The sequence below is a fragment of the Propithecus coquereli genome, unplaced genomic scaffold, assembly GCF_000956105.1.
Source record: "Propithecus coquereli isolate 6110/MARCELLA unplaced genomic scaffold, Pcoq_1.0 Scaffold468, whole genome shotgun sequence".
Taxonomy (NCBI): domain Eukaryota; kingdom Metazoa; phylum Chordata; class Mammalia; order Primates; family Indriidae; genus Propithecus; species Propithecus coquereli.
This window is the reverse complement of record NW_012150485.1, coordinates 1,681,014-1,705,812: the sequence shown is the minus strand read 5'-3', so window position 1 is coordinate 1,705,812 and position 24,799 is coordinate 1,681,014. Positions and strand designations below refer to the sequence as shown.

The 24,799-nt window shown below is 54.3% G+C and overlaps 1 protein-coding gene across 1 annotated transcript in view; it reads right to left on the bottom strand.

The window, feature by feature from the left end:
• LOC105819060 (inositol-tetrakisphosphate 1-kinase) overlaps positions 1-24,799 on the bottom strand; it is a 166,673-nt gene that overhangs the window by 123,442 nt on the left and 18,432 nt on the right. The window contains exon 2 of the mRNA XM_012655222.1: positions 7,481-7,505. Coding sequence (XP_012510676.1) covers positions 7,481-7,505 — 25 coding nt within the window. The remainder of the gene's footprint in view (positions 1-7,480; positions 7,506-24,799) is intronic.

The window sequence follows — 24,799 nt, the reverse complement described above, 5'->3', positions numbered from 1 at the left end:
TAAAAAGTTGCTATGACCAGAGTCTGATTTATATAACTCTTCCTCCTCATCCTGTGTCATTATTATACAAAAAATACCATGGTAATCATGCTTTCACATAAATTTGTCTATTTGTTAACTATATCCTAAGTAAAAGAGAATGAAAATAATTTTCAATATTTAGGAAAAAAAGAAAAAATATCTGCATTTCAAATTTTAATAAAACATCAAATCTATCTTTTAAGAAAGAATTAGTGTCTATGGCCATATCACCCTGAACGCGCATGATCTCGTCTGATCTGGGTAGCTAAGCAGGGTCGGGCCTGGTTAGTACTTGGATGGGAGAAAGGAATTAGTAAGCCAAAATCCACAATAATTAGAAACCCAAAAGTGGTACTTTGGGCAGGGGGGGGACACAAAAGAAGACCACGTTCTTTACACTGAGACAACACAGTTCTCTCAGTAGCCCAGTTTCCTCTGTGTTTTCTCTTCTCATCTGCCACCATGTTCGTGAGAAAAGATGAGGAAAAACCAACTCATGCTCCTTCAACACCTGTTAGGTGTCTTGAGTCCTGGGCACTGTCATCTCCACTTTAGAAATGAGGAAAATGATGTCACACACCCAGAAAACAGACTAACAGAAACTCAAACCCAGGTCTGGACCCCGCAGGGTGGTCAGGCATAGCTGAGGACAATCTATATCCCCAACTGGCCTCAGAGGACCAGTGGGAACACTGTGTGCCCAGCCAACTCCCCAACCCCGTGGCAGCCCACCCTGGAGGTTCTGGGGTCTGCTGGGAGGACAGAGTCAGGCTCAGGTGGCCTTCAAAGGGCCCCTGCCCATGATGGGAGCAGATAGGATGTTTGTCTTGGGTTCTTCCAGCTCCCAGGATGACAGGCCCCCCAGTAAAGGCCATGGCAATCCATATTCCCAAAGGCCCTTACACAAAGGAAGCAGATGGAAGGAAGAATGTTCACAGGTGTTCAACCCTACCTGTGCCCCAGTGGCCTGGAAATAAAACCCACTAAGGGCACCAGCAGCAGCCTGCTGGGGAGAGCGTGTGGGTGGCAGAGGGACCCCAACGGTGGCACCTTTGACACATTGGACACCTTTTAAAACAATTTTGGTACCATGTGAAGATATAACCTAAATAACAAATGCATTTTTTAATGCTGAAAAGGAGAATTAGGCATTCATAATCCTTGAATAGAAGTGTACTATGCAATCACATGACTCTCCCTCGGGCTCTAAATTAAGAAACACACGTCTCTGCTGCTTGTGTTTGACACACCCGTCTGAACGCGCTGCCGTGGGTGCTATCTTTCCCTCCCATGGCTGGTCCTCCTCCTGCAACCCCCATGCCCGGGTGTCCCAGCCAGAAACAAGGGAGGAGTGTGGGGACTGACCCCTCACCCTCTCTCACCCCCACCCCCACGTCTGTCTTCCAGTCCAGCCTTATCTAACCACTCTCCATGTACCCTCCCAGTGGGCTCTTCCCCCATCACCTCCAACTGGAGCACGCACCTCTCCCCTGCAGAAGCCTTTCAATGCCCCCCCAATTCAGATCCCATGAACAGTTCACCTAGCCCCCACCCTCTCCAGCCTGGTCTCTCGCCAACCCCCTCAAGCCTGAGGCCCCAGCCCTTCCAAACCACTGGCAGCCAATGGCCCCCCTTTCCTAGCTTTCCTGCGCTGTACACTGGCCGTGCTCCCTGCCTACAAGGCCATTGTAATACCTGGCCTTCCCAACGGCCCCTCTGCCCAGTTTATTCCATATCAGGAGGTACAGCCTTCCCTCAAAGGCCCCCATGTCCCCGCAGGCCCCTGCCCTAGCACAGACTAGCCTGCCCTGCCCAGCGCTTACCCAGGAGCTCCAGCCAGGCATCCCCATGGCTCCCTGGCCTTGGCAAGCCCACCACTCACGTCTGCCTCAGCCCTGGGCACACGGGCCTTCTCTCGGGGTCTTAGTCTCTTTCTCAGTCTTGCCTTGGTGGCTTGATCATCTGCTACCCAACCTCCTTCCCTGAAAGGATGGCACAGAAAGGGAGGAAAAACAACATATACAAAGAACCCCAGCATCTCAAGCAAGCGATAGCTCTGGAGAAACCACCAACAGAAAGGCCTGTGTCCACAGTTCACTCTTTTGCAAGCTGGGAGAACTTATTTACTTCTTTGCCTGCTTGAGAAACAGCGGCTGCTCCAGAGACTGGGTTTCGTAATGTCTGATTCTCAAGGAATCTGGAAGGACGACAGTGAATCTATAATCGGCTACTGTACTTCCCACACTTCAGCTTGCTCATTTGCATTTTAAAATAAAACCCCAAGCCTGCACATGCTAACAGTCATTGCCTTCTCCTGATCTTTTAAAATAACTGCGGAAAGGCAGCCCCAGGAACATGCTGGGGCAGGGGGCAGGGTGCAAACACACTTTCCTGAGGATGCCCAGGCTGGAGGCAGGCCAGCTGATGGGTGCACCGTTCTTTTGGGGTCTTCCTCCACCAAATTCAGGGCTGCTCTACAATGGGGCAGTGGGTTCCATGGACAGGGAGGCTTTTCCTCTTGAGCTCTCCCTATAGATCAGAGTAGAAAATGCCCCACAGGTGACAGCACCCAGCAGGGCTGATGCAGGCCTTCTGCTTGGCCCTCAAGAGAGCCCCAGACCCACTCCTCAGACCACAGATGACCCAACCCGCCAAGGATGTTTTCTCCACCAAGAGCTCACGGGATGAAGAGGCAGTGACCATTGCGCTGTGCTCGGCACTCGGTCATGTTAACATCTCGGTATTTTAGAAGAAGGGCCTGGGGAGTGGGCTGAGCCCTGGCTGGGGCAGCAGGCTTGGACCTGCCTCTCAAACAGGGTCTGTTGGGTGGACAAGGCTCATCGCCACTAGCCAGCCTCCTCCTCCAGGAAGCCTTCCTGACTTACGAGCCTCGGTAAGGGTCCTCGTCTGTGCCTGTCTGGTGTCCTTGCCCAGCTTGGCCACTGGCTGCTGCCTGCAGACATCACGGAGAGCTGACAGAACCTGGCTTTGGCCCATGCGAGTCCCCAGCACCTGCAGCCTGGTCCACAGCAGGTATCCAGGAGAGGTCTGCTGCATGCTACTGCCTGGAGAGCCCGGTCTGCCCAATCCGCACCCCTTGGCTGTGAGGGGCTCTCATTTCAAAGACTGAGTGCCACTAGCTATTAAACACCTGAAATGGCGGAGTGGCAGCAGCCTATGTGTTCAGCATCCTCATGATAATACTACAGAAGAGGAAAGTGAGGCAGACAGGTACCTGCAACCATCACAGTGACGCAGGCAGCCTCTCAGGACATGAGGTAGGTAGGCATCTGGTCCCACAGCCCTTGCTACCGTCTCCCCTTGTCCTATAGCCTGAGCCCCAGCACTGGACACAAAGCAGGACTTCCACTGCCCCTGAGCTCCCTGGGTTCTGGCTCACCTGCAGCTTCCTGCCCGAGTAGGGAGGAGCATGTTTTCGTTAGGATCATCACTCCGCCTAACAGAGCAGGTGAAGGGAGGCCAGTCGGCCACAGACAAGTCCACTGCCAAGGAAATCTTGGCAGGCCGCTCTAGGTCACAGGGGACGGACAGAGCCTGGAGTCAGCCTGGCCTAGCTCCAGGGGGGCCTCCTGAAGACCTGGGCCTGAGGCCCACTGCTGTCCCTCCCTGAGGAGGCACCTGCCTCAGAGCCTAGTTCTGAGAAGTAAATGGGGTAATGTCCTAAAGCAGTGGCCTTCAAACAAAACCCCCAAAATAAATGTTTAGAACTATATATCTATTTGCACAGTTTTAAGTTGACATCTAAAATTTCTCATTGTATGTTTAAATACTTGTAAAGGATGTAATTTCTAACATACTGTAAATATTAACATTTTAAAATAAAACTGTTACTATTTCTCTTTTAAATGAATCCAATGGAATCCAAATATCGTAGCGATTTGAGGGTCACCATCATCCATTTTAAAATTACACGATCAAGCCCTTCATTAACAGTTGGAAATTTAACAATGTTCCTTTTTCCTCCTCAAACTCCATTTTCCAATCCACTTTCCTCAGAGAAGTTTATACTATCACAGTGTATTTTATGTTTGAAAGCCTTTTATTGATTATCCTATTACAGCACTGGGTCAAAAAATGTATATAAATGTTCTTTTGTTTAATTTCATGTAATCAAAAAGCTGTAAGTATCAAAAATTTCCTCCTGGATTGAATTATTATTACAATTACCATTAGTACAAAATTGATCAACATGGCAGAAACACATTACAAAATCGTGTAAGTAATATGCATAAAAATAAACCATACTAGAAATACATCTCTGAAGAGAAGAATGGAAATTTTTTTCATTACTTCATTTATCCACAGATGACTATTGCCTATTGCTAGAATAAGACAGGGTTTATCAATTCTATCTCCATTTTTCAATTTTTATAGATACAAGTACTGAAACCACTTATTCAAGAAAAAGATGGAAGAGATGTGCCATAGCACATTCTTTGGATTCCTTTAGAATTATATGCAAGAATTACAGTAATCTGCTACCAAAAATCATTCTTAAGGTGCTATCCACTGACAGCTTGATCAGGTCCTCCTTCAACTGTGCTGCAAGCAAGGAACTGCAAATATTAATACCTCCATGGCTCCAGGATGACAATGACTGGCCACTTTCCCTGATGACTGGGAGGTTTTAGGCCCCACGGGTTTCCCCACCATGGGTCAAGGCCTGCCTGTGGACAACCAGTGTGCCGTTCTCCTCCAGACAGCAGCTTCCTGGTGCGCCAGGCCTGGCGCCAACGACTTTGCCCGAATTAACTCAGTCCTCGCAATGCCAAGAACAGGCACCATGATTATCCCCACTTTACAGATGGGCAGACTGACACAGAGTGGCTTAGCAACAAGCCAGGTCACACAGCCAGGACTAACTTGAACCCAGATGGTCTCACCCCTCACCCCTCCCCACTGTGTGTGCAAAGGGGAGGGAGGAGCATGTGAAAGGGTCGCCTGGGGGGACAGGGACAGAGAGTCTACACAAGGAGGCAGCAGCTGTGTGACAGGCACGGGAAGAAGCAGCAGAGCTGCAAAATGTATTTTCTTACTCTGCTGCTACCCCTACTCTGAAGGTCATACACAAACGTTACTTTAAAGTAAACGGCACAATGCCCAGTGCACTGTTGACCACAATACATGTTAAGCAGTGACCTTGTTACTGTTGCCATTAAATAGCTAGATGAGAAGTAACTCTCCTGACTGGGACAAACACACCAGGATCTCATCAGCGCTCTCTAGTCTTTAGTCTTGACCCTGCGCCCCAACAGCCTTTGTTAGATGGTAGCCAAAGCAAGGAAGCATTCAGTAAGTAGAGCAGCCTGGTAAGTAGAGGAGACCTAGTTGGCCCTCCCACTCACCAGCTGAATTCCCCAAGAGAAGTCAGGACACTGACCCTCCGTGTCCTCGCTGTTAAAGAGGGCACAACACCACCCACATTGCTGGGGTGACTGTAAGAGTGGGACAACGCCCATCAGAGGACCTGACACCAGGAAACACCACATGGCACGAGCGAGCGGCAAGGTGATGCTCACCCTCTTCAATCACTCGCTGCTGCACCCAGCAACTGGGAAATGCTCCCTCCGGCTCCCAGGGCCCCACGACCTAGGGATCAGGCACACAGAAGCACAGCTGATTTTGAAAAAGCAGCCAAGTGGCTTGGCTTCCAATTTTTGCAAAGAGCCTGTCTCAATGTCTTAAAATTTTTAAGTTCTTCAAAATGTAAAAGTTCTCAGGGATGCCAGGAGTTCATGAACGGAGAGGCATCGCGGTAGATTTTATTTTTAGATGCCAGAGTGGAAAGCGTCCAGTTTGGCTTCACTCTGGTCCCCAGCCGCCATTTCCTGCCCTAAGTCACCATCAAAATGAGCAGCAGACACATCTACAAAGATTTCACTCGGGAATGATTGTATGTGAAAAGAAAAAAAAAAACCCCAGCTAGAAAGATTTCACAACCCTTCTGCCCAGGACATTCTGACACAATGGCTCCGGTCTCCTGTTCCACCCACAGACTAAGTGGATTAAAGATTTCAGTCCAAATCTTCCCAGGAAACCATGTAAACCGAACCCACCGACCCCTGCTTGTCTCTCACATCCTCTCTCCTAGTGTGGGGGGTGACGTCCCACTGTGTTACAGGTGGGAACAGATGAGGTACTGGGCGGGGGGAGACACCTTTCTTTCCCCTTCAAGCAGTGTGCTTGTTGGGGAACACGTGAACTCACTGCCTCTACAAATGGCTCCCAAAAGCAAGTCCCTCGTGGACCCTCACAAACGGCTGTATCGAACCACGAGGCAGCCCCAGGACCTTCCTGCACACAACACTACCATTCCAACTCAGTCAAGGGCTTACTGAGGGTAAAGCAGCATCGGCAAAGGACCTGTGGATTTCCAAGCCAGACATCAGAAAGGGCTAAGAGGCAAATATAAGCCACTGCCTCCTGGAGCAGAAACGGTCTAAGACAAGAGATCATCTGACCCCGTGATGAGACACATGGCCGCACCTGCCCTGCCCATGCCTGTACCCTTGGCAGGCATTAGCGATCAAACTCTGTCCTCACCCACTCAGATTTAAAATCCTCTGGGCAGCCACGGCGAATTAATCAGACATGGCCCCTGAAAGCACAGCCTAAACCACTCCTGAATTCCAACTTTCCCATTTGATGGATGGGGAAACAAAGGCCCACAGAAAACTGCAGTGCAGATCATGCAGTGCTGCAGAGCCTGGATGAACCTGGATGGGAGGCTTCCAGAAATTACCTCTCTACCCCAAAACAAACCTCAGCTTCCTGGTGACAAGCTCAACCCACAAATTACCAGGAGAGAGGTCACGAGGAAGAATTCAGCAACCCTCACCAGAGCTGCTGGACAGAGGCGCCCAGCCCACCCTGCCAACCGCCCCTACCACTCTGGTCCCAGGAGCAGGGGAGGCTCTTTTCATGTTTCCTTCTTCTTCCTCCTCCCTCCCTCCCTCCATCGGTCCTTCCTTCTTTAGCCCTCCCTCCCTCCATCTTTCCTTCTCCCTCCCTCTCTCCTCCCTCCCTCCAGGTGTTCACCCTTCCCCAGCTAAGGAGCACTTTACCCACATCCACCTGTCGTGAAGAAACACAGGGGACAGGACGACAGGAAGTCTGGCTGGGTGGCTACTGTGCCCTTGGCCTCCCCAGCCCCGCCTCACCTGAGCACTGCCATGCACGCCCTGGGACTCCCAAGCTAACCCTCTCCCCCGTCAGCCCTTTCCACCAACAAAGCCACAGCTACTCTCCAAATCCGAGCAAGCACCACCCTGAGTCTGTGCCCAGCCTGGGCAGAAATCACATCAGATCCACAGGGGGAGAGTTAAAAATGAGATGAACATGAGGAGAGAGCCAAGTGCCCAGGTGCTTGAGGAGAGGGGAAAGGTGGGCACTGACAGCCCCTCTTCCTGAAAAACGTGAGGGCGTGGTCTGTACTCACCTGCACAACTTCTATCCCTCGCTTCCTGCAGAGAAAAACAGAGAAAATACACATTACTCCAGCAGGCAGAACACATCCTTCCTGAAGGCTGGCTACAGCCAGCTGAGGCGGGCCTGGGAGGAGTGCTTCAGGAGGGGAGCGGAAGCTGCCCCTCTCATGCCAGCCTCAGAACAGTTCTCAAGGGGAAGGTTTATGAGCTCCTGGTCACCCCTCAAAACCACCTCCCGGCTGAAGGAGAGGGTTGGCCCCCCAGAGGGACTTGGCTGGAGTCCTGTGGAGACCCCACGGCAGGCTGTCAGCTGTCGCCCTCCAATCCAGGGGCCCCCACAGGCACAGCTCCGGCCCGGACTGCCCCGGGACCCAGCACCACCGAATCCCTGCTGTCCCTGCTAGGCTCACCCCAGTGCTTCACGCCCTCCTGCCATAGCAGGTCTAAGGCCTCAGCCTGGCCCCAGACCCTGACTCACCCCACCTGATTTTAAGAGCCTCATGGCTTGGGTCTGGGTCTGCCCGGGGCTCACAAAGGCTCCCTGCTGACTCACCCGCCCTTCTCTCCTGCGCCCCACATTTCTTACTCCAAGCCCAGCAAATACCATCTGGGCAGTTCCAGCACACAGGGCTGTCTCCTGACTTGGTGCACACCTCCCACCCCAGCCTGTAGAACTTGGACCAGACAGAGACTCTCCCAAGAGGCCTTCTCTGATCCACCATACCCTCCCCCACCCACACCCACAACACTCCTGAAGAACTCGGGGCCACCACGCTCCCAGCCCTTTGTTCTGGAGTATTGATCACCATCACCCAGGGACAGGACGAATGCTGGTGCAGGGCCACTGGGATCTGTAGGGACAAAGGTGCCGGAGACAGCATACCATGAGCGTTTTGCTGGAAAGAAAGGCCCGGCCTGCAGCAAATGCCCAGAGAAGGCTGCAACCAGGCAAGGCCAGGCATCTGGAGTTTACTCGCCCAGGCTCCTTGGAGCAGGGACTGTGCCAAATTTTAAAACCATGTGTGCCAGTGCCTAGCCATGGTGCCCACCTGGTACACAGACACTCACAAACAGTTGCTGGTAAGTGAAGGCATAAATATGCAAGAACTTAGCTTCGTTCCTGAGCCCCGCACTCGCAGGGCACAACAGATTCAACAGCCATAGTCTGGGCCCTCGAGGGGCTCAAAGTTCAAGGAGGAGACAGGCACAGAGCCCCACAGGGAGCTCTGGGCATCCATGAGCAACCTCACATCACACAGAACAGCTGATGTGACACCTACCAATTCCTACGGTTGCTTGTTGGATCATTCAGCAAGTGCTTCCTGAGCACCTTCTGAGAGCCAGGCAATGAGCAGAATCTCACAAAGGAGTCACACAAAAGGCCAAGAGCGGACCAGGTCCCACTGTGGGGAGCACCCAGCGGCCTTCCCTCCAACCACCACCCCCACCTCAACAGAACCCTGGGCCCCAAGGAACCCAGTTTGAGAACCACCATAGTTGATGGTTTCAGTGCCCTCACTGTCACTTGGCTCCTCTGCTGTTCCTGAAGGAATGGCAGCCAATATCCATCCACTTTCATGATTTCATGAGGGATGGGCTAGACACACAACAACACAGCCCTGGGCCACCAAAGCCCACAAAGAGGGGACAGACAGTGTTATGAGGAACCTGGGCTGCACCAGTCATCTGGGCACCTGTGGACACCTCAGAGCCCCGGCCCCACTGCAGGGGAGAGAAAACCGCAGTGAGCATCCCTGTGGGGAGCCTGCCCCCGGCCAGCCTAGGCTCCAGCATGCTTCCTCCCACCCCCAAACGACCAAGGATGTGGACCGCACAGTGGGACAGGCAGGCGACAGAGGTGCGTAAGTGACCCACAGCAGCTGAAGCAGGCTTCTGCCGGGCTCTGGGCTGTGGCCTCAGTTTCTTTCTGAGTTAACCCTGCTGGCATCCAGATTATCCCAGCATGTGGCTCTCATCTCTTTACGGAGCCAACCGCGGTCACTTCCAATCGGTCCACATTTTACATCATCCCAGACAGCTCTCCCTCCCCTAGTCCTAAATTTTAAAAAAGTCTCTAACTTTGAAAACAGATGGAATATATAAAATAAGAAAGCAACAAAAAAAGTAATCTAGAGAAAAGATTGGCTGAAATCCTAAGTGGGGCTGAGCTCCCAGGAGCCACCATGGCTCCTCTGCAGCTCAGGCACCAAGAACAGGATAAATTGTGACTCTGGCAGAAAAGAGGGGACTTGGTCCCCCTTTCGGTCCCCATCAGGCCACACACTTACACTAGCCATCCTCGGTGGTGCTCAGGGCTCACTGACGCCTTCTGTGGCCCCATGAGGGAGGGATGGGCTCACCCCATCACTCGGATGGATGAGCAAGCAGAGGCCCGGGGGACTCGGGAAGTGCAGGAGCTGGCCCGGAGCCAGGCTGTCCCCGAGCCAACACATCCACCACCAGGTGGACCATGGCTGGCTCGGGCAGCACCAAGAAGGGTCTCCAGCCTCCAGGGCCTCTGTGTGACCGGGAACTGGGCAGAAAACCACATTCCCTCCGGTGGAGGAACCCCATGCACACTGCCACAGCCTCTCAGGGAAACAAAATAACCTTCCAGGGCTCGTTTCTCCATGGGGAACTTCTGCAGAACAAAGCTACCGACAACCCTGACGCTCTAAGGAGCAGGTTGCTGAAATCCTGCCTTAACCAGAAAGTTCAGAAATTGAATTATGAAACTAAAGGGGAAGAGGGAGAAGGAGGGGCATGAGGGCCCAGGGGAGGAAAAGAAACCAGAGAACTGGTTGTGGAGTGATTAATTGTTCCTCCTGAAAACAACTCCACAATCCCACCCAATCACCCCGCAGATATACTCAAATGTGCAAAATGTTTCAGGCTCTGGGTTGTTAATTGCCTGTCTGCCATAGCGAAAGACCAGCAGCAAACTAAACTTCCCCAAGAGCAGCCACTAACAACCTGTCCACAATCAAAGGAATACTACACCGCACTTAAAAAAAAAACCCAGGAAGCTCTCCATGTGCCCATAAGGAATCATTTCAAGACACTGCTATGTGAAAAATGTAAGATGCAAAGCCTTGTGTGCTGTACATAATTATTTGTGTTAAGAACAACCTCCAGGACAAGAATGTGTGCTTGTGTACACACAGAACGAATGTGAAAGTACTACAAGACAATGATCGCAGCTCGGCCTCCGGTCAAGGGTGGGGAAGGGGAGATTTCCATTTCACTGTGTCCCCTTCACACCTCCTTGAATTTTGTGTCACGTGCCTATAACATATTCTCAAAAACTCAAAAACTATTTTAAAAATCATTTTTTAAATAGATGTCAGATAAAGGCATGAATCAATCCATTAACTGACGGGTGAGGCAAGGCAGAGGCGAGCTCAGGATTTATCAAGCTGAAATAACACCCCTTGCAGGGCCTGGGAGCGAGGTACTGGGGCACTCCACACAGATTCCAAGCCCACCTCGACGCTCGGGTACCTGGAGGTAACGAAGGGCACACGCTGCAGAGCTAACTGCCCTGCCAGGCTGGGTGACGCCAGGTAGGTGCCGTGGTTTTTCCTTTATACTTTCCTGTGTTTGCTGTGTTTTCTGCAATGAGCATACATACAGCAGGTCCTCGAATGGTGTCATTTCATTCAACATTATTTCGTTATAATGTTGATGAGGGGGGAAAAAATCGATTCCCAGCAGAGGCCGCTGTCAGTGTGGAGTTGCACTCCCCATGTCTGTATGGGTTTTATCTGGTTTTTTTGCTTTCAAAGATATCAGATTAACTGGCGGGACCAAATCGATGTTTTAGGGACCAGATACATGCTATAGGAACTTAATTTTTTTTTTCAGCCCATCCTTCTGCAGAAAGAACTTAACTCTTGTTTCTATGCTAAAATTGGTTTCATTTTAAGTCATTTCCCTTAAAATCGCAGTTTCCAAGAACTTATGGACAGCATTGAGTGAAGACTTATCATTACTTCCAAACTTATAAGAAAAGTAACAGTAAGTGTTAAAATTTAATAATGAAAGTATTAAAACCTACACCTGGAGATAATTTTCATAGGCTCTACACCTCATTTTCTTGATAAGCACTGCATTAGTAAGTTTTGGGCAAAGGTCTAGTCCACAACTCAGAAATACAAACTTGCTTTTCCAAACGTCCATGAAGGGAGGATCTGCTTTGCAAAGCAATGCCTCTCCCCAGAAGTCCAAGGAGAGTACCTTGGTGAATTTAACATACTCGCAAAAGACTGATCCTTGCAGGGAAGGAGGGGCAGCATCTGCTGTCTGATGGAGCAATGAGGGTGACTACAGATGTGAGGCATCCCCCCTCCTCAAAGGGGCAGGCGGGGACACTGAGAAGCAGGAAAGATGACGTAGGCTGGGGCATGTCCCAGAGGCCCAGGTGTCACCTTGCAGCCTGGCCTTTACCCCATGGGCCAGTGGGTCTCAAATGCCAGGGCAGATGACCTAAGAATCACCACTGGAGCTTATCAAAAATATACTAATTTGAGGTCTGCTCCTGAGGACTCTGATTCAGGGAAGTCTGGGGCAGGGACTGGGAGGCATGTGGGGTTTGCCGAGCTTCCAGGTGTTGCTCAGGAATAGAGCAGTCAGGTATGGGAACAGCTGCTCATCCACAGGGAGCAACTCCCTGTGCTTGACCTTAAGGAACAGAAGCAGGATCCGACTTACTGGGGGAGGCGCGGGCTTAGGGGCAGCCCCACCAGGCCTTGGGGGCAGAAGTAAAAGAGGCATGAAAACTGGAAGTAGCTGTGATGCTCACCAGCTGGGGAAGCAGGCCAAGGCCCTGTATCCAGGGCCCAGAAAGGAGAGGACATCACAGGAAGATGGTGACATCCACTTTTCAACCATGGTGGTACCAGGAAGTAGTTAGAAGCCCAGGACTGAGCTTAGCAGGGTTCAGGGAGTTAGAAGAAAACCTGGGAGGCAGGTGGAAGTGGAAGAGGTAGGGTGAGTCCCCCAAGAGGAGAATATGGAACCAGACCCAACTGTACTTTGTGCCTCAGTTTTCTCATCTGTCAAATGGGAGAATCCTAGAAGCCACCCCATAGGGCTTGGAGGAAGAAGAGCTCAGGCCAACACAGCACCTGGCTCACACTGGGAGGTGGGCTTGGTGACTTTTGCTCTGCCTTGCCTTCCTGCCTTTCAGGAACTGCTCCTTCTCTACCCCTCGTGACTCTGAGGGGCTGCACCCCCACTCTGGGGTGGGCATGACCCGCCACCTCACTGAGCTGCAGGATGGGAGTGGGGCCCAAGCCAGACCAGTCTTTCCCCTTTTCAGGATGGGTCCTGGAGGGCTGTCCACAGTACAAATGGCACAGCCGGGAAATGTCAGGGACACTGTTGCCTCCGTGTAGCTAGAATCCAGATGAGCCAGGGGCCGAGCCAGGGGCCAAACCTGGAGAAAAGGCCAAGCAAGGGCTCCAGAAGGGCAGGTTCTCTTGTCGGATCCCGCCACACTAGTGCTTGTCCTCTCTGGACCTTCGTGGCAGATTTCTGCTGGAGCCGATTTAATCTGCGTTGCTGGCGCTGGCGCTGAACCGCAAGGGCTCTGTAAATGACAGCAGCTACCACTTCCCGAAGATGACAAAAATTACCCTAGATGACCCAGCACTGAGTGGGAGGGGACCACAAAGGAGTCCAATAAAGAGGATCAAAGGCACAAGTAGAAAAGAGTGACGTGGAGTTGCGAGAGGTGTCCGCCACCACGAGCCCATGGAACTGAAGCTGGTCGCCAGCTGTGCCGTCAGGAAGGTCAATGCGAGACACCGTGGGGTGACGGATTCCCTGCCACAGCAGGTCTGCCTCACAGCAGAGCAGGACACACAGGCTCAGGTCCACGAAAACCAGCAGCAGGCACGGGACGTGTTGCTCAGCCACGCCAGGTCTTACTCAGCTTTCACTTCTGTTAAACAGATCCAACCTTTCTAGCTCAAGAGGACCTTCCAGGGCAGGCGTGAGGACCAGAGGTCTGCAGCAAGTGGAGCACGTGAAGTGGCGAGTGCGCACGGGAGGAGGGCTATGCCAAGACGCAGAGGGCCCCTCTGACCCACAGGAGAGAAAAGTCCAGTGGCAGCTGGGAGGATTCCAGGTGCTCAGAGACAGCACGAAGTTTTTCTAAAAAGAGGCTCTCGGGTTCATCAAGAACTGCTTTCCTGCCATATGCAAAGTCCCACTGCCGCCTGCCCAAGTGAAGCCGAGCACTGGCCACAGCGGAGCCACCACTGGAAAGGCACCTGCAGGACTGCCCAGCTGCAGGGGAAGGCCAGGCCGGGCCAGCATCCGAGGAACAGTTTCGCAGTAGGAGAAACAGACCCGGACACACAGGCTCCCTCCCAACACGGGCGAAGAGAAAGAAGTGGCACCTGCACCCAGAGCTAAAGCTGCCTGGGGTGGGACGCAAGTGGGAGGCCAGGCGCATTCTCATCCAAGCAATCTGAAGCATGGTTTGGTAACTACCAGATTTCAAGCACCCCAAGTAACAAGGCCCTTTAGCTCCTCCAGGTTCCGGGCACTGGGCAATAGCTCTGAGTTTCCTCCCCATTCCCTGCCTGCAGAGGGCAGGGCCCACGGAGTACCACCCAGAGGCCCTCGATGTCTCCTGAAGACTTGGAGTTCCTGAATGGCACCTGGGCCCCCCTCACCTGTGTGTGCAGAGGGCCACGCTGTTCCCAGGCTTCAAAGGCCACCCCAGCATCCTGACCCCCCAGTCAGCTCCTCTGGAGAAGCCCTCCTTGGCTCCCACCCTCCTCAGAGCCCTCACAAGCCCGAGCTGGCCGAACCCAGCACTGAGCGCAGAGAGGGAGGCTGCCTGCCTCCGTGGCACTGACCCTGCTAGGCTAATGCTCGGTGGTGGACAGCACTGATGGCCACCAATGCTGGCAATTCTCTTCCTAGACACTAAATGCCACTAAGCTCTCCTTCCCCCAAGTGAGGCAGGGCCATGTGGCTTGCTTCGGGCCATGAAATGTGAACAGACGTGACCATGTCAACTTCCAGGAAGAAGCATTCCACTGCCAGCACCCGACTGACTCTCTGGCCGGTCCTCCCCATCTTGGTGTCATGGGAGGACGTGAGGATGCCACTGACCACCAGAGCCAGCCAGACTGCTGCCAGAAAAAAACCCCGGCTGAGTGGCAACAAAGCCAGCCTGGGAACCAGAAAGAAACGACTTTTTTTTTTTTTTTTAGAGACACTGTCTCGCTCTGTCACCCAGGCTGGAGTGTAGTATCACAGCTCACTGCAGCCTCAAACTCCTGGGCTCAAGCCATCCTCCCACCTCAGCCTCCCAAGTAACTGGGACTACAGGCGTGAGCCACCACACCCAGCCTAACAACTGATTAAGAGGACCTTTAGGCAGCACTGGTTCTCAACTGGGGGCAATTTTGCGACTCTCCCCCTCATTCCCAGACATTTAGCAATGCCTGAAGACATTTTTGATTGTCACAGCTAGGGAACTGCTGCCAACATCCAGTGAGTAAAGGACCTAATGCACAGCCCTGCCCCCTAAAACAAAGAATTGTCTGGCCTAAGATGTCAACAATGCTGGGGCTAAGAACAGATATGGGAGCACAACACTGAGCCACCTCAGGAAGGACGACTGCCCCGGAGAGTCCTCCAGATCCACAGTGGACTCTGAATGACCTATGAATAAACCTTTGCTGTTTCCCACCTTCCGGGGTTGTTTGTCACTGCAGCCCATCCTGGCTGATAAATGCTTCTTCAGAAGTCAGGGCTTGTGCCCTGTGTCTACAGCCCCAGATTCTTAGCACAATACCTGGCACCTAGGGAAATGGAGCTGCAGCCTGCCCGGCGCTCAGGGAAAGGCACTAGTCCTCCCTTTCCAAGAGGGACCCCATTCTCCAAACACCAGGACCTGACGTAAGTCTGTGCCTTTGCACAAGCAAGTCCCTCTGCTACGTGCCCCTCCTCACCTGGCAAAGCCCTGCTCACGCACCAAGAGCAGCTCAAACATCACGCAAGAGGCCCCTTCCTGCCCTTTGTGCTGGCAGAAATAATGGCTTTACACTGACGACTGCTCTGTGCTCAGTTTTGAGCTGAGCCCAGGCCAGAGACTGCTCTTTATTTCAGCATCGCTGCCCCCCAACACACACCCCGCTCCCCACACAGACCCCGAGCCTGGCAGGTGCTCTGCAAATACTTCCTGAGGGAGTGTTCCCAGCCTCCCAAGGCAAGCTCCAGGCTCCAGCCAGGAGCCGCCTGCCTGCTCCACCGCATCCTGGTTCACTTGCCGATTGTTTCGCAGTTTGGATTTTCCTCCTATTAACAGTGCCAGAAACTGAAATGGCCCAACATAAAGACAACATACGAACAGAATTTTAACGCCAGTACAAACATTTGAATTGTTTGGACAACTCTAGAAAAGAACCAGATAAACTGGAAGCTTCCATATGTCTTTTTTATGGGGGGCTGGGGGGGGATCTTTCCCTGGATCGGACAGTCACCAACCTTAACTGAAGGCCCTCCCCAGTTCCGGGTGCCCCACCCAGGGAGGCAGGCAGGCCTGGGCCCTCCCTGCAGACTCAGCAGCCTGAGTCAGCAAGTTCCCTCAGACCTGGAACAGGCCCACGGGGTCCCTGAGGCAGCTTTTCCTGGTGACCCCAGAACGGGAGTCAGAGGCAGGGTAAGAGGCAGAACAAGTGATGTACCTTCCGGAATCTTCCAGAACCTCCTGGAGAGGTCAGCAGAGCTGTAGGGGCTGAAAGCAGCACAGGGACTGGGGCACTTTTGAGACCCCACCCCTCAATTTTCAGGAAGGAGAAACTAGGGGGGTGTGGAAATCATCCAGGGAACTGTTCTGCTGCACCCAAAGCACTACCATTTCCAATTAGAAATTATCCTGACTTTTGGCTAAAAACAAATGTTAAGTCTATTCCCTTAATAGCTCTTGACATCTCCACTTTTTAAAATAAAAATTCTCTACTTGAAACTGTTTTTGAATCTTTTACTACTCCTTGCAGGTGCTGTAATCTTTCTTTCCCCTAATTAGGATGGGCCCTAAATTTTGGGCAGTGGGGGGAGCAGGCTACAGGAGAGGGCAGCCCATGGGGGCTGCTGCAGGGTGGGCTTCAGCAGGGCACCTCCCCCCATCCCACCCACCCGAAGCTGCCAGTCAGCCAGCCTGGGGCTAATTACTCAGTCAGTTCTCTTCACAGGGCTGCTTAATCCCAAGAATGCAAAGTCATGTTAATATCAGCCTCATGAGCAAAGTAAGCTACTGCACAAGGGAGACAGAAATTCCTGCGCTGAAACTTCCCTCCCTACTAGGGGAGGGAAAAGGCCTGGGAAGGTCTGAATTTTTCTAGCACCTAATCCCAAGGTACCACACACACTTAAAACAGCAGCACAAGAATGTGTGTCCCAGCGTGCATTCTGGGACCTGACACTCTGAAACATCTCTCCATTCACCCCAGTTCTGCTGCTCACACTGCCCACCTGGCCCCTGGATCCCAAGGCCCTGAGCTTTCCGGGTCTCTGCCCTGCTTCTGTGCCTCCAACCACAGGCAGGGAGGGATTCCCCTGTCTGATTTTTGTCAAACACTTGCTGGGCTTCTCCGTTGAGCCCCAGGCTGGCCTGGGAACAGAGGGAGCCTCAAGCCCTGCCCAGAGATGCTGGTGGCGGCAGGGAAGGTCAGTGAGGGCCATGCCGTGCCCTCTGGTGTGCGTGTCATGGGCCCCTAAATAGTGCCAATGTCTGGGGGCTGGCAGGCAGCATGGGAAAGCTTCAGACAGGCTGCCATTTGAGCTGAGCCCTGGAGGTCGGCAGGAGGGAGGCTGCCAGGGTGTGCCCCGAGGAGGCCAACCCAGCACCAGGAGTGGCAGGGGCAAAGGCTGGGTCCCTGGGCACTGGGGCTTCCTGGGGCCCTCCCGCCTCCTGAGCCAGAATGGCTGTCACGTCAAAGCAAAAGTGGGAGTCGGCCCTGCCACCAGCTCAGAAAACTTGAGCTACAAAGCGCCTTACTCAAATACTTCCCGGGCCTGGGATATTCACAGGATGGCAGGTCGGAAGGTTGGAAGCTTTCCCCACTGCTCCGGGATTACAGGTGGGGGGTCGAGAAGCCTGGCTCTGCCACCCACTCGGCCACACACTGGCTCTGACCTTGATGCGACCAGGCCCTCCCCTCTCTGCTGGCCGCAGCTTCACCCCCGGCCCTGAGAAGGGCAGGGTGGACGAACACTATTCATTTCCTATCGCTGCTGTAACAAACACCAACCAGCGTAGTGGCTAAAAACAACAAAAGTATTATTCTCTTATGGTTCTGAGTCAGAAGACTAAAATGGGTCAGCAGGGCGGCCTCCCTTCCGGAGGCTCAAGGGAGGACTCGCCCCTTCATCTCTCCCAGTGCTAGAGGCTGTGTCGTGCACACTCCGCGGCGCGGGGCCACACCGGACCTCCGCTTCCGTCATCACATCTCCCCTGACCCTCCTGCCCTGCTCTTGTAAGGGCCCGTGATCACGCTGGGCCCGCCTGGCCGACCGGGATCGCCCTCCACCGTGAGATCCCAAACGCAGTCACACCTGCAGGCGCGTTGTGCCTTCTACAACCTCATATTTGTAGGACCTGAGGATGAGGACCTGGCAGTCCTTGGTGGGGCCTGACAGGGGCCTTATTCTGCCTACCACGACCCAAGGCTCCTGCAGCTCTGCGGTCCCACAAACCTCGGCCCCTGCCGGGAGGCATCCCATGTGAGGCAGGGGCAGATGAGGACTCACGCAGGAGCTTGTGGGCAGCCTCGACAGTCAACACGGAGGAAGCTGGAGCTCAGCCTCCCCTGGTGCCCACAGGATCCCAAAGGGGCACCGGTATAGACGAACACTGCCACAGGGGTCCCCAATGGGAACAGTGGGAAGAGGCGCCAAGGGCCAGGGGAGGGGTGCAGGGGGATTGGGTGACAGACACCCGAGGCCAGGCCCTAGGAGCCTTGGCTAAGTTGGGGAGAGGGGTGATAATCCCTGACCCTTGGGTTCGTCCTGACGTCCATGAGCGATGCCCAGGCTAGCCACCCCCAATCCCAAAGCCACCTGGCCCTGCTGAAAGTGGCATCCCAACCCCTGCCAAGGGGCTCTAAGCAGTAACAGATATTCTTCAAACACAGAGGCAACTGGAACCTGAGCCCAGATGGGGCAGTGGGCCTAGCCCCCTCCCCAGATGCACTGAGCACCCAACTCTAGAAACAGGAAGTGCTTTATCTGATGCCCAAGACCCTCAAATTTCAGGGAGGCTTCCAAAGGCCCAGGCGTGACCCTAACAAATGACAGGCCAACACCAGTACTTCTTGGACTCCCTCATCCCCACCCAGGCCTGTTCTCCCTGAGCGAAGCAGGAGAACAGACTGAGGAAGAGGTGGGGGCCGGACGAGCCTGCAAGTGCCAGGCACGTTCCTGCAAGTGCCAGGCACGTGCCTGCACTCAGCCCTGCGCATGCTGAATTTCAACCACTGCAATGGGGGGTGGGGGTGCGACTGTCACATCTTTTCAAGTGGGGAAATCTAGAGCACTTAAGAGTCTCGCCCAGAGACTGACAGCAGGAACCAGAACCACAATCTAAACTCGGGGCTGTCTGTCAGCAAAGGCCTCCTCACCCTACAACACTGCGTGACTTTCCTGGGAGAAAGGGACCCCTGTGGTGACAGGGGTAAGGCTTCTGGGATTCCTGGAAGAGTTGTTGTTCTGGACAGAGTGGCTTCTCCTCCCCCACCCACCAGCTGTCCCAAGTCTGGGCTGAAATCCTCCCTTGGACCCTTGACCCTAGGAGGCTGGGAGGTGGGTGTCACTGCCCCAGGGGCCCCAAGAGCTGAGGAGCAGCCCCAGAGAGACGCCACAGCGAAAGGCCCAGAATGCACTTCCTGAGGGGCACAGCTGGCCTCAGGCACCCCAGGGTGCTGTGGACTGGACACACTCTGGGTCACCCCTGGCCTAGAAGCAGGGGAGCTGATGTCCTGTTGCTCCCCTCTGCACAGGGTTGACAGCTCCTCCTGACCACAGTATCAAACCTTCCGAGCAGAAGGAACCCTCCCTATGAAGCAGCTTTTAACTAAACCACTGGAAGAGGTTGCCAGCTCCCAAAGGAAGAATGCCAAGACAGGTGGTGAGCACCTCGTGACAGGAGGGATTCAAGCAAATGCCAGATGCCCATGGTCAGGGAGGAGACTGATCAGTGAGGAAGGCTGCAGGGCAGCCCCACCCGACCTCTAAAGGTTTCCGAACCTACCAATGAGAGAGAATCAGCCGGGTCACAGGACTACAGCTCAGGAGAATGGTAGGCTAGCTGGGCCTCTGGAAGAGGTGAGAATGAGCCTGGGGCCTCAGAGGGCCCCCTTGCCGAAGTCAAGCTCCAAGGCAGCTTGGAGTCCAGCTCCAGGCAGGCGGGCACACGCTCCCACCTTCTTCCTAGGGGCCTCTGGGCCTTGCCAGGCTCTGCAGCTGGGAGCCATGGCAACAGGCCCTAAACAGCTGGAATAATCCTTCACAGCCCCATGCAGGGGGTCATAGCCACCACCAAACCAAAGCCATGAGCCAGGGCTCTGGGCAGAAGTGAAAAACACCAAAAAGACGAGTATCTAATTCCAGCCAGAAGGGAAGAATGCTTGAGTGGCGGCAAAGGGCAGTCTCCTGCTCCCTCAGAGGCACAGCCTCTGTCCTGAAGGCCACCAGGCGGTCTCCCTGCTGTCCCTGCATGCCCACCTCCACCTTCTACATCTACAATAAAACGTGGCTCATCACCTCACTGCCTCTGGCCCAGTCACGCCCTTCTGGGCTTCCCTCACCCTCCAGCCTTCGGGACTCGGCAACAGGTGCCCCCTCCCTGCCCAGTGAGCCCCACTGTCTGCCCCGAGTACACCTGCCCCTGGGCCCCCCGACAGGCCAGTTTTTTCACGCTTCCAACCACCCACCCACGCGGTGGGCCCATCTGGAGCATCACACCCCTTGTCCCCATCCATGGCACTGGAAGCCCTTCCTCCCGGTGACTGGCTTTCTCATGGACCTCCAGGGACAGCAGGGACATCTGGGGGCTGAGGGACTGGGACTGTTCTTGTGCCAGTTTGATTACCTGGGCCAAGAAATTCTCTCTCTGTTTAAGCTCATTTGAACTGGGTTTTCTGTCACTCGCATCCACACGAGAGTCCCAGCTACTCCAATGTCCAAGCTGAAACATCATGTTCCACCACCTTCTCCACCAACCTGCACCTCCAATCTTGAAAACAGATACCCACCCATCATCCTCCCCTTCTCTCCCTCGTCCCCTCCCTGGCAGTCCCCATGAAACGGTTCCACTGGGGCCGCCAGCCAACAGCTGGTGGTCCCTCTCCCAGGGAGGCGGCTTGCTGTGTGCTGGAAGGAAAGGCAGGAAGAGGAAAGCAGATGGTCTCTCAGCTGAGGAGGGGAAAAGAGAATCCCCAATAACGCTGGCTGGCTGATTGCATATAATTGTGAAGGAAAAACGATCTTTAAAATTAGCTTCCCAAATGCAGATATAATTTCAAGTGCCCCTTGCAATGTGATTACAGCGTCGGTGTGATTACAGTCAGCACAGATTGCTCAGGCCCCTGCAGGCAAAAAATAACAGAGCCAACAAAGGCGCCAGGGCCAGACAGCTCCCAGAGAAGCGCTTCCGGCTGCCCAGGGAAAGCACCAGCCCAGGAAACCCGGCATGGAAGCAGCCCCCGCTTCCCTCCACATCTGGCTCAGGGCCCTCTCCAAGAAGGCCCCAGGCACATCTTTCTTCTTTCTCCCTTTCTTTTTTAATCTTTTGGGTCTTTGATGTTCACACACAAATGCCAAGAGCAACCAGTTAATAACAAGGACAGCTTCACTCTCTGCGTGCCCCTAGGGGATGGGTGCTGTACCCTATGCCGGGTTTGCCCATCTGTAAAGTGGGCATGGCCATGTGTGTAACTCAGGATTGAGTGAAGGCTGGCACACAGGGAGCATCCAGGCAGTGTCACCACACCTCCACCGCTCCTCCTCTTCCCCCTTCTCCCCCCTCCTCCTCGCATTTCACCCTTGCAACAACAATGGCCCCTTCTTTGGATATGGAACCTAAAGCTCAGAAAGGCTCCATTCAACTAGTCCAGGAAGAGAAGGGAAGCAAGCCTAGCTCTGCCTGAGTCCGATTCTATGCTCTTGTCACCCTGGGTCCTTGCTGGGCAGTGCCGGCAGGCCAGTATGCACCCTGGCCTCAGTAGGTGGCTCGGCCCTCCTCAGGACCCAGGGTCTGGGCTCTAGCTGGGCAGCCGGCTTCCATTACTCCCCTCTTCCCCCAGGGGCTCCTTCTAACTGAGGCCCTTCACCTTGCAGGGAACTAGGACCCAGAACTGAGAGACTTATTTGAGATCACAGGAAAGTCAGGGGGAAGCTGGTCACGGTGGCTCACACCTGTAATTCTAGCTCTCTGGGAGGCTGAGGCAGGAGGATTGCCTGATCTCAGGAGTTCGAGCCCAGCCTGAGCAAGAGCAAGATCCCATCTCTACTAAAAATAGAAAAATCAGCCTGGCCTGGTGGCACACACCTGTAGTCCCAGCTACTCGGAAGGCTGAGGCAGGAGGATCACTTGAGCCCAGGAGTTTGAGGCTGCAGTGAGCTACAGTGATGCCATGGCACCCTACCAAGCGCAACAGAGCCAGACTGTCTTAAAAAAAAAAAAAAAAAAAGTCAGGGGAGAATAACAAACTGTCATCAGGTACCCATGACAACCTAGCACTGGGTGGTGGTGGGGGGGCATCTCCAATCCTCACCAGCACCTCATGGAAGGGCTACCACAGCCCCATTTCAAAGAGGAGAAAAATCAAGGTTCAGAGAGGTAAAGGGACAGGTTCACGGTCCCCAACAGGGGACTAAGAGAGCCGTGATTTTCCAGCCAGACCTCCTGGCCAGCAGACTCAAGGTCCTTACTTGGTACCACAGGAGCCTAGAGCAAGAACCCAAGCGCTCCGACTCGCAGGCCACAGTGGGCACCTGGGAGCATGTGGCCACACAGGGCCTGACGTGTGTACGCGAGGACAGCAAGCTGGCCACCACCAAAGTGGGCCTGACCCGCTGCCTGGAAACAACGCTGGCCGGGTGGCAACAAAGCCAGGCTAGGAACCAGAAAGAAACGATGAAGAGCCTTTAGCCAGCTCTGGTCCTCAACTGAGCGACTGTGCCCCTCACGGGGTATCTGGCAATACCTGGGGACATTCTTGGCCGTCACAACTGGGGAGCAGGGTGGTTCTGGAACCCAGTGGGTAGACGCCAGGGATGCCTCTGGGCACAGCTCAAAGACAGAGGCTGCAAGGTGAACCCAGCCAAAGCTGGGCACGATGTGGTCCTGACTGGTGCCAACCGGGTCAGCCAACCTTCCATCCCATCATAGCCAGGGCCTCCCCAACCCCCAGTCTCAGTGCACTGGAGACTCCCGAGGGGCTGGAACACCAGGGGGCTGGGCTGGAAGAGCGAGCTCCCTGCCTCAGTAAACTCCCCAGTCCCGGGCAAGCCACCCAGCAGCCACAGTCCCTCACCTGGGCACTTGCCTCCCAAGGTCCCCAGATCATGACGACGATCTTCCCCCAGAGGAACATCTGGCCAGGGTCTGGCTGACACCCAGCTGGTCTTTCTGGCTGCTGCTTCACTCCATCCTCACAGTGACCCCCCAGCTCTCACCCTCCACATACTCATCACCACCTGCACCCCCGCCAGAATGGCAGCTCAACAAGGCAGGACTCTGTTCTATTACCACAGCCTGGCACATGCAGGCCCGACACCCATTCGCTGTCAACAGCACATACCCAACTCCCCGGGGTAGACACCACCCACCCTCACAGAGGCACGTCACAAAGGATGAGGTCCACCGGGTCCTGGGACCCCCACAGGCAAAGGTGGGGTGCACACGCTCCCTGCTTAGCCCAGCTCCTGCCCTCGGCCCAACCAGCCAGGCTGTTTCCAGCCCTCTGCATTAAATGTTCCAGTCCTCGAGCTGCCCTTGGGGAGGGGTGATGCAGAGGTACACCCCTTCTCCCAGCGAGGACTCCCATGCTCCAACATCGTCTCCGCTTCCCCACCCTGCAACCTGCACTTCCCCACGTGGTAAGGCCTGTATTCCTCCTTCCCTTGCTCAACCCACACTCAGGGGTGGGCAGGTTTTTTAAACCAGTGCTCTCAAATGTGAATGTGCAGTGTACACCGGCACGTCCCGTGGGATCTTGTTAAAATACAGACTCTGGGTCCACGGATCCGGGGTGTGTGGAGATGCTGCAGTTCTCACAAACTCCCAGGGGCACTGAGGCCACCTGCTGCAACCACACCCTGAGTATCGAGGTGCTAACGATCTGGCCATCAGTCCATCTCCCCTGCCACTGCACCAACTAGACCTACAGTCCCCAATGCCCAGGCTGTAGACCCGATCTGCGGCGAAACTGAGGGGGTGATGCTAGCACTGGAGAGTGACTGCAAATACAGATTATCATTAGCAGAGAGGTTGGACTGCACAATAAATGTAATGCACTTGAATCATCCCGAAACCATCCCCCCTTCAACCCCCTAACCTGGTCCATGGAAAAACTGTCTTCCATGAAACCGTTCCCTGGTGCCAGAAAGGTTGAGGACCGCTGATCTAGACCACCGCAGCCTGCACAATCACAGCAGCCTCCTCCACCCCACCCCTCAGAGAACCCCGGCCCCAGCCCTGCTGCCTCTGACCCAACCTCCTCCCAGCAGCCAAGCTCCCAAGCCCCCTGTGGCTCCCACGGCCTTCAGGGCCAAGCCCAAACTCCCACAATGATGGTTTACAGGATCCTGTGCGACCTGGCCTCGACCTGAGCCTCCACCCCAAATGTCACGCTCCAGACAGACGAACTTCCCTCAGCTCCTGGGAAGCTCCCGCCCCAACTCCACCCCTCCCAGGAGGAAGAAGGGTCTGGCGCCATCCCAGCGCCGCATCTGTGCAGTCCAGCGGAGGTGACTGAACCTCTGTGAGTGGAGGGATAACTCCACCTGAGGACATGTGTGGTTTCCTCCTCTCTCCTCCCTTTGCAGTCCTTTGGGGATGAAAGGACAGCCAGGGCAGGGGATTGGAGGACAGACATTGGCAGGCAGCTGCTCTGTGGGCCACTTCAGAATGAGAAAGACAGAAAACAAGCAGCAGGACTTTATCACTGTCAAGCTGCTCCAAAAACTCATCTGTGCCCACAGCTCAAAGGAGGCGTAGAGGGGACATCCCCCAGGCCAGCCTATGGTGGCTCACACAGCCCAGCAGCTAGCTCCAGGCCACATACCACTCCTGTAGCTCAATCAGC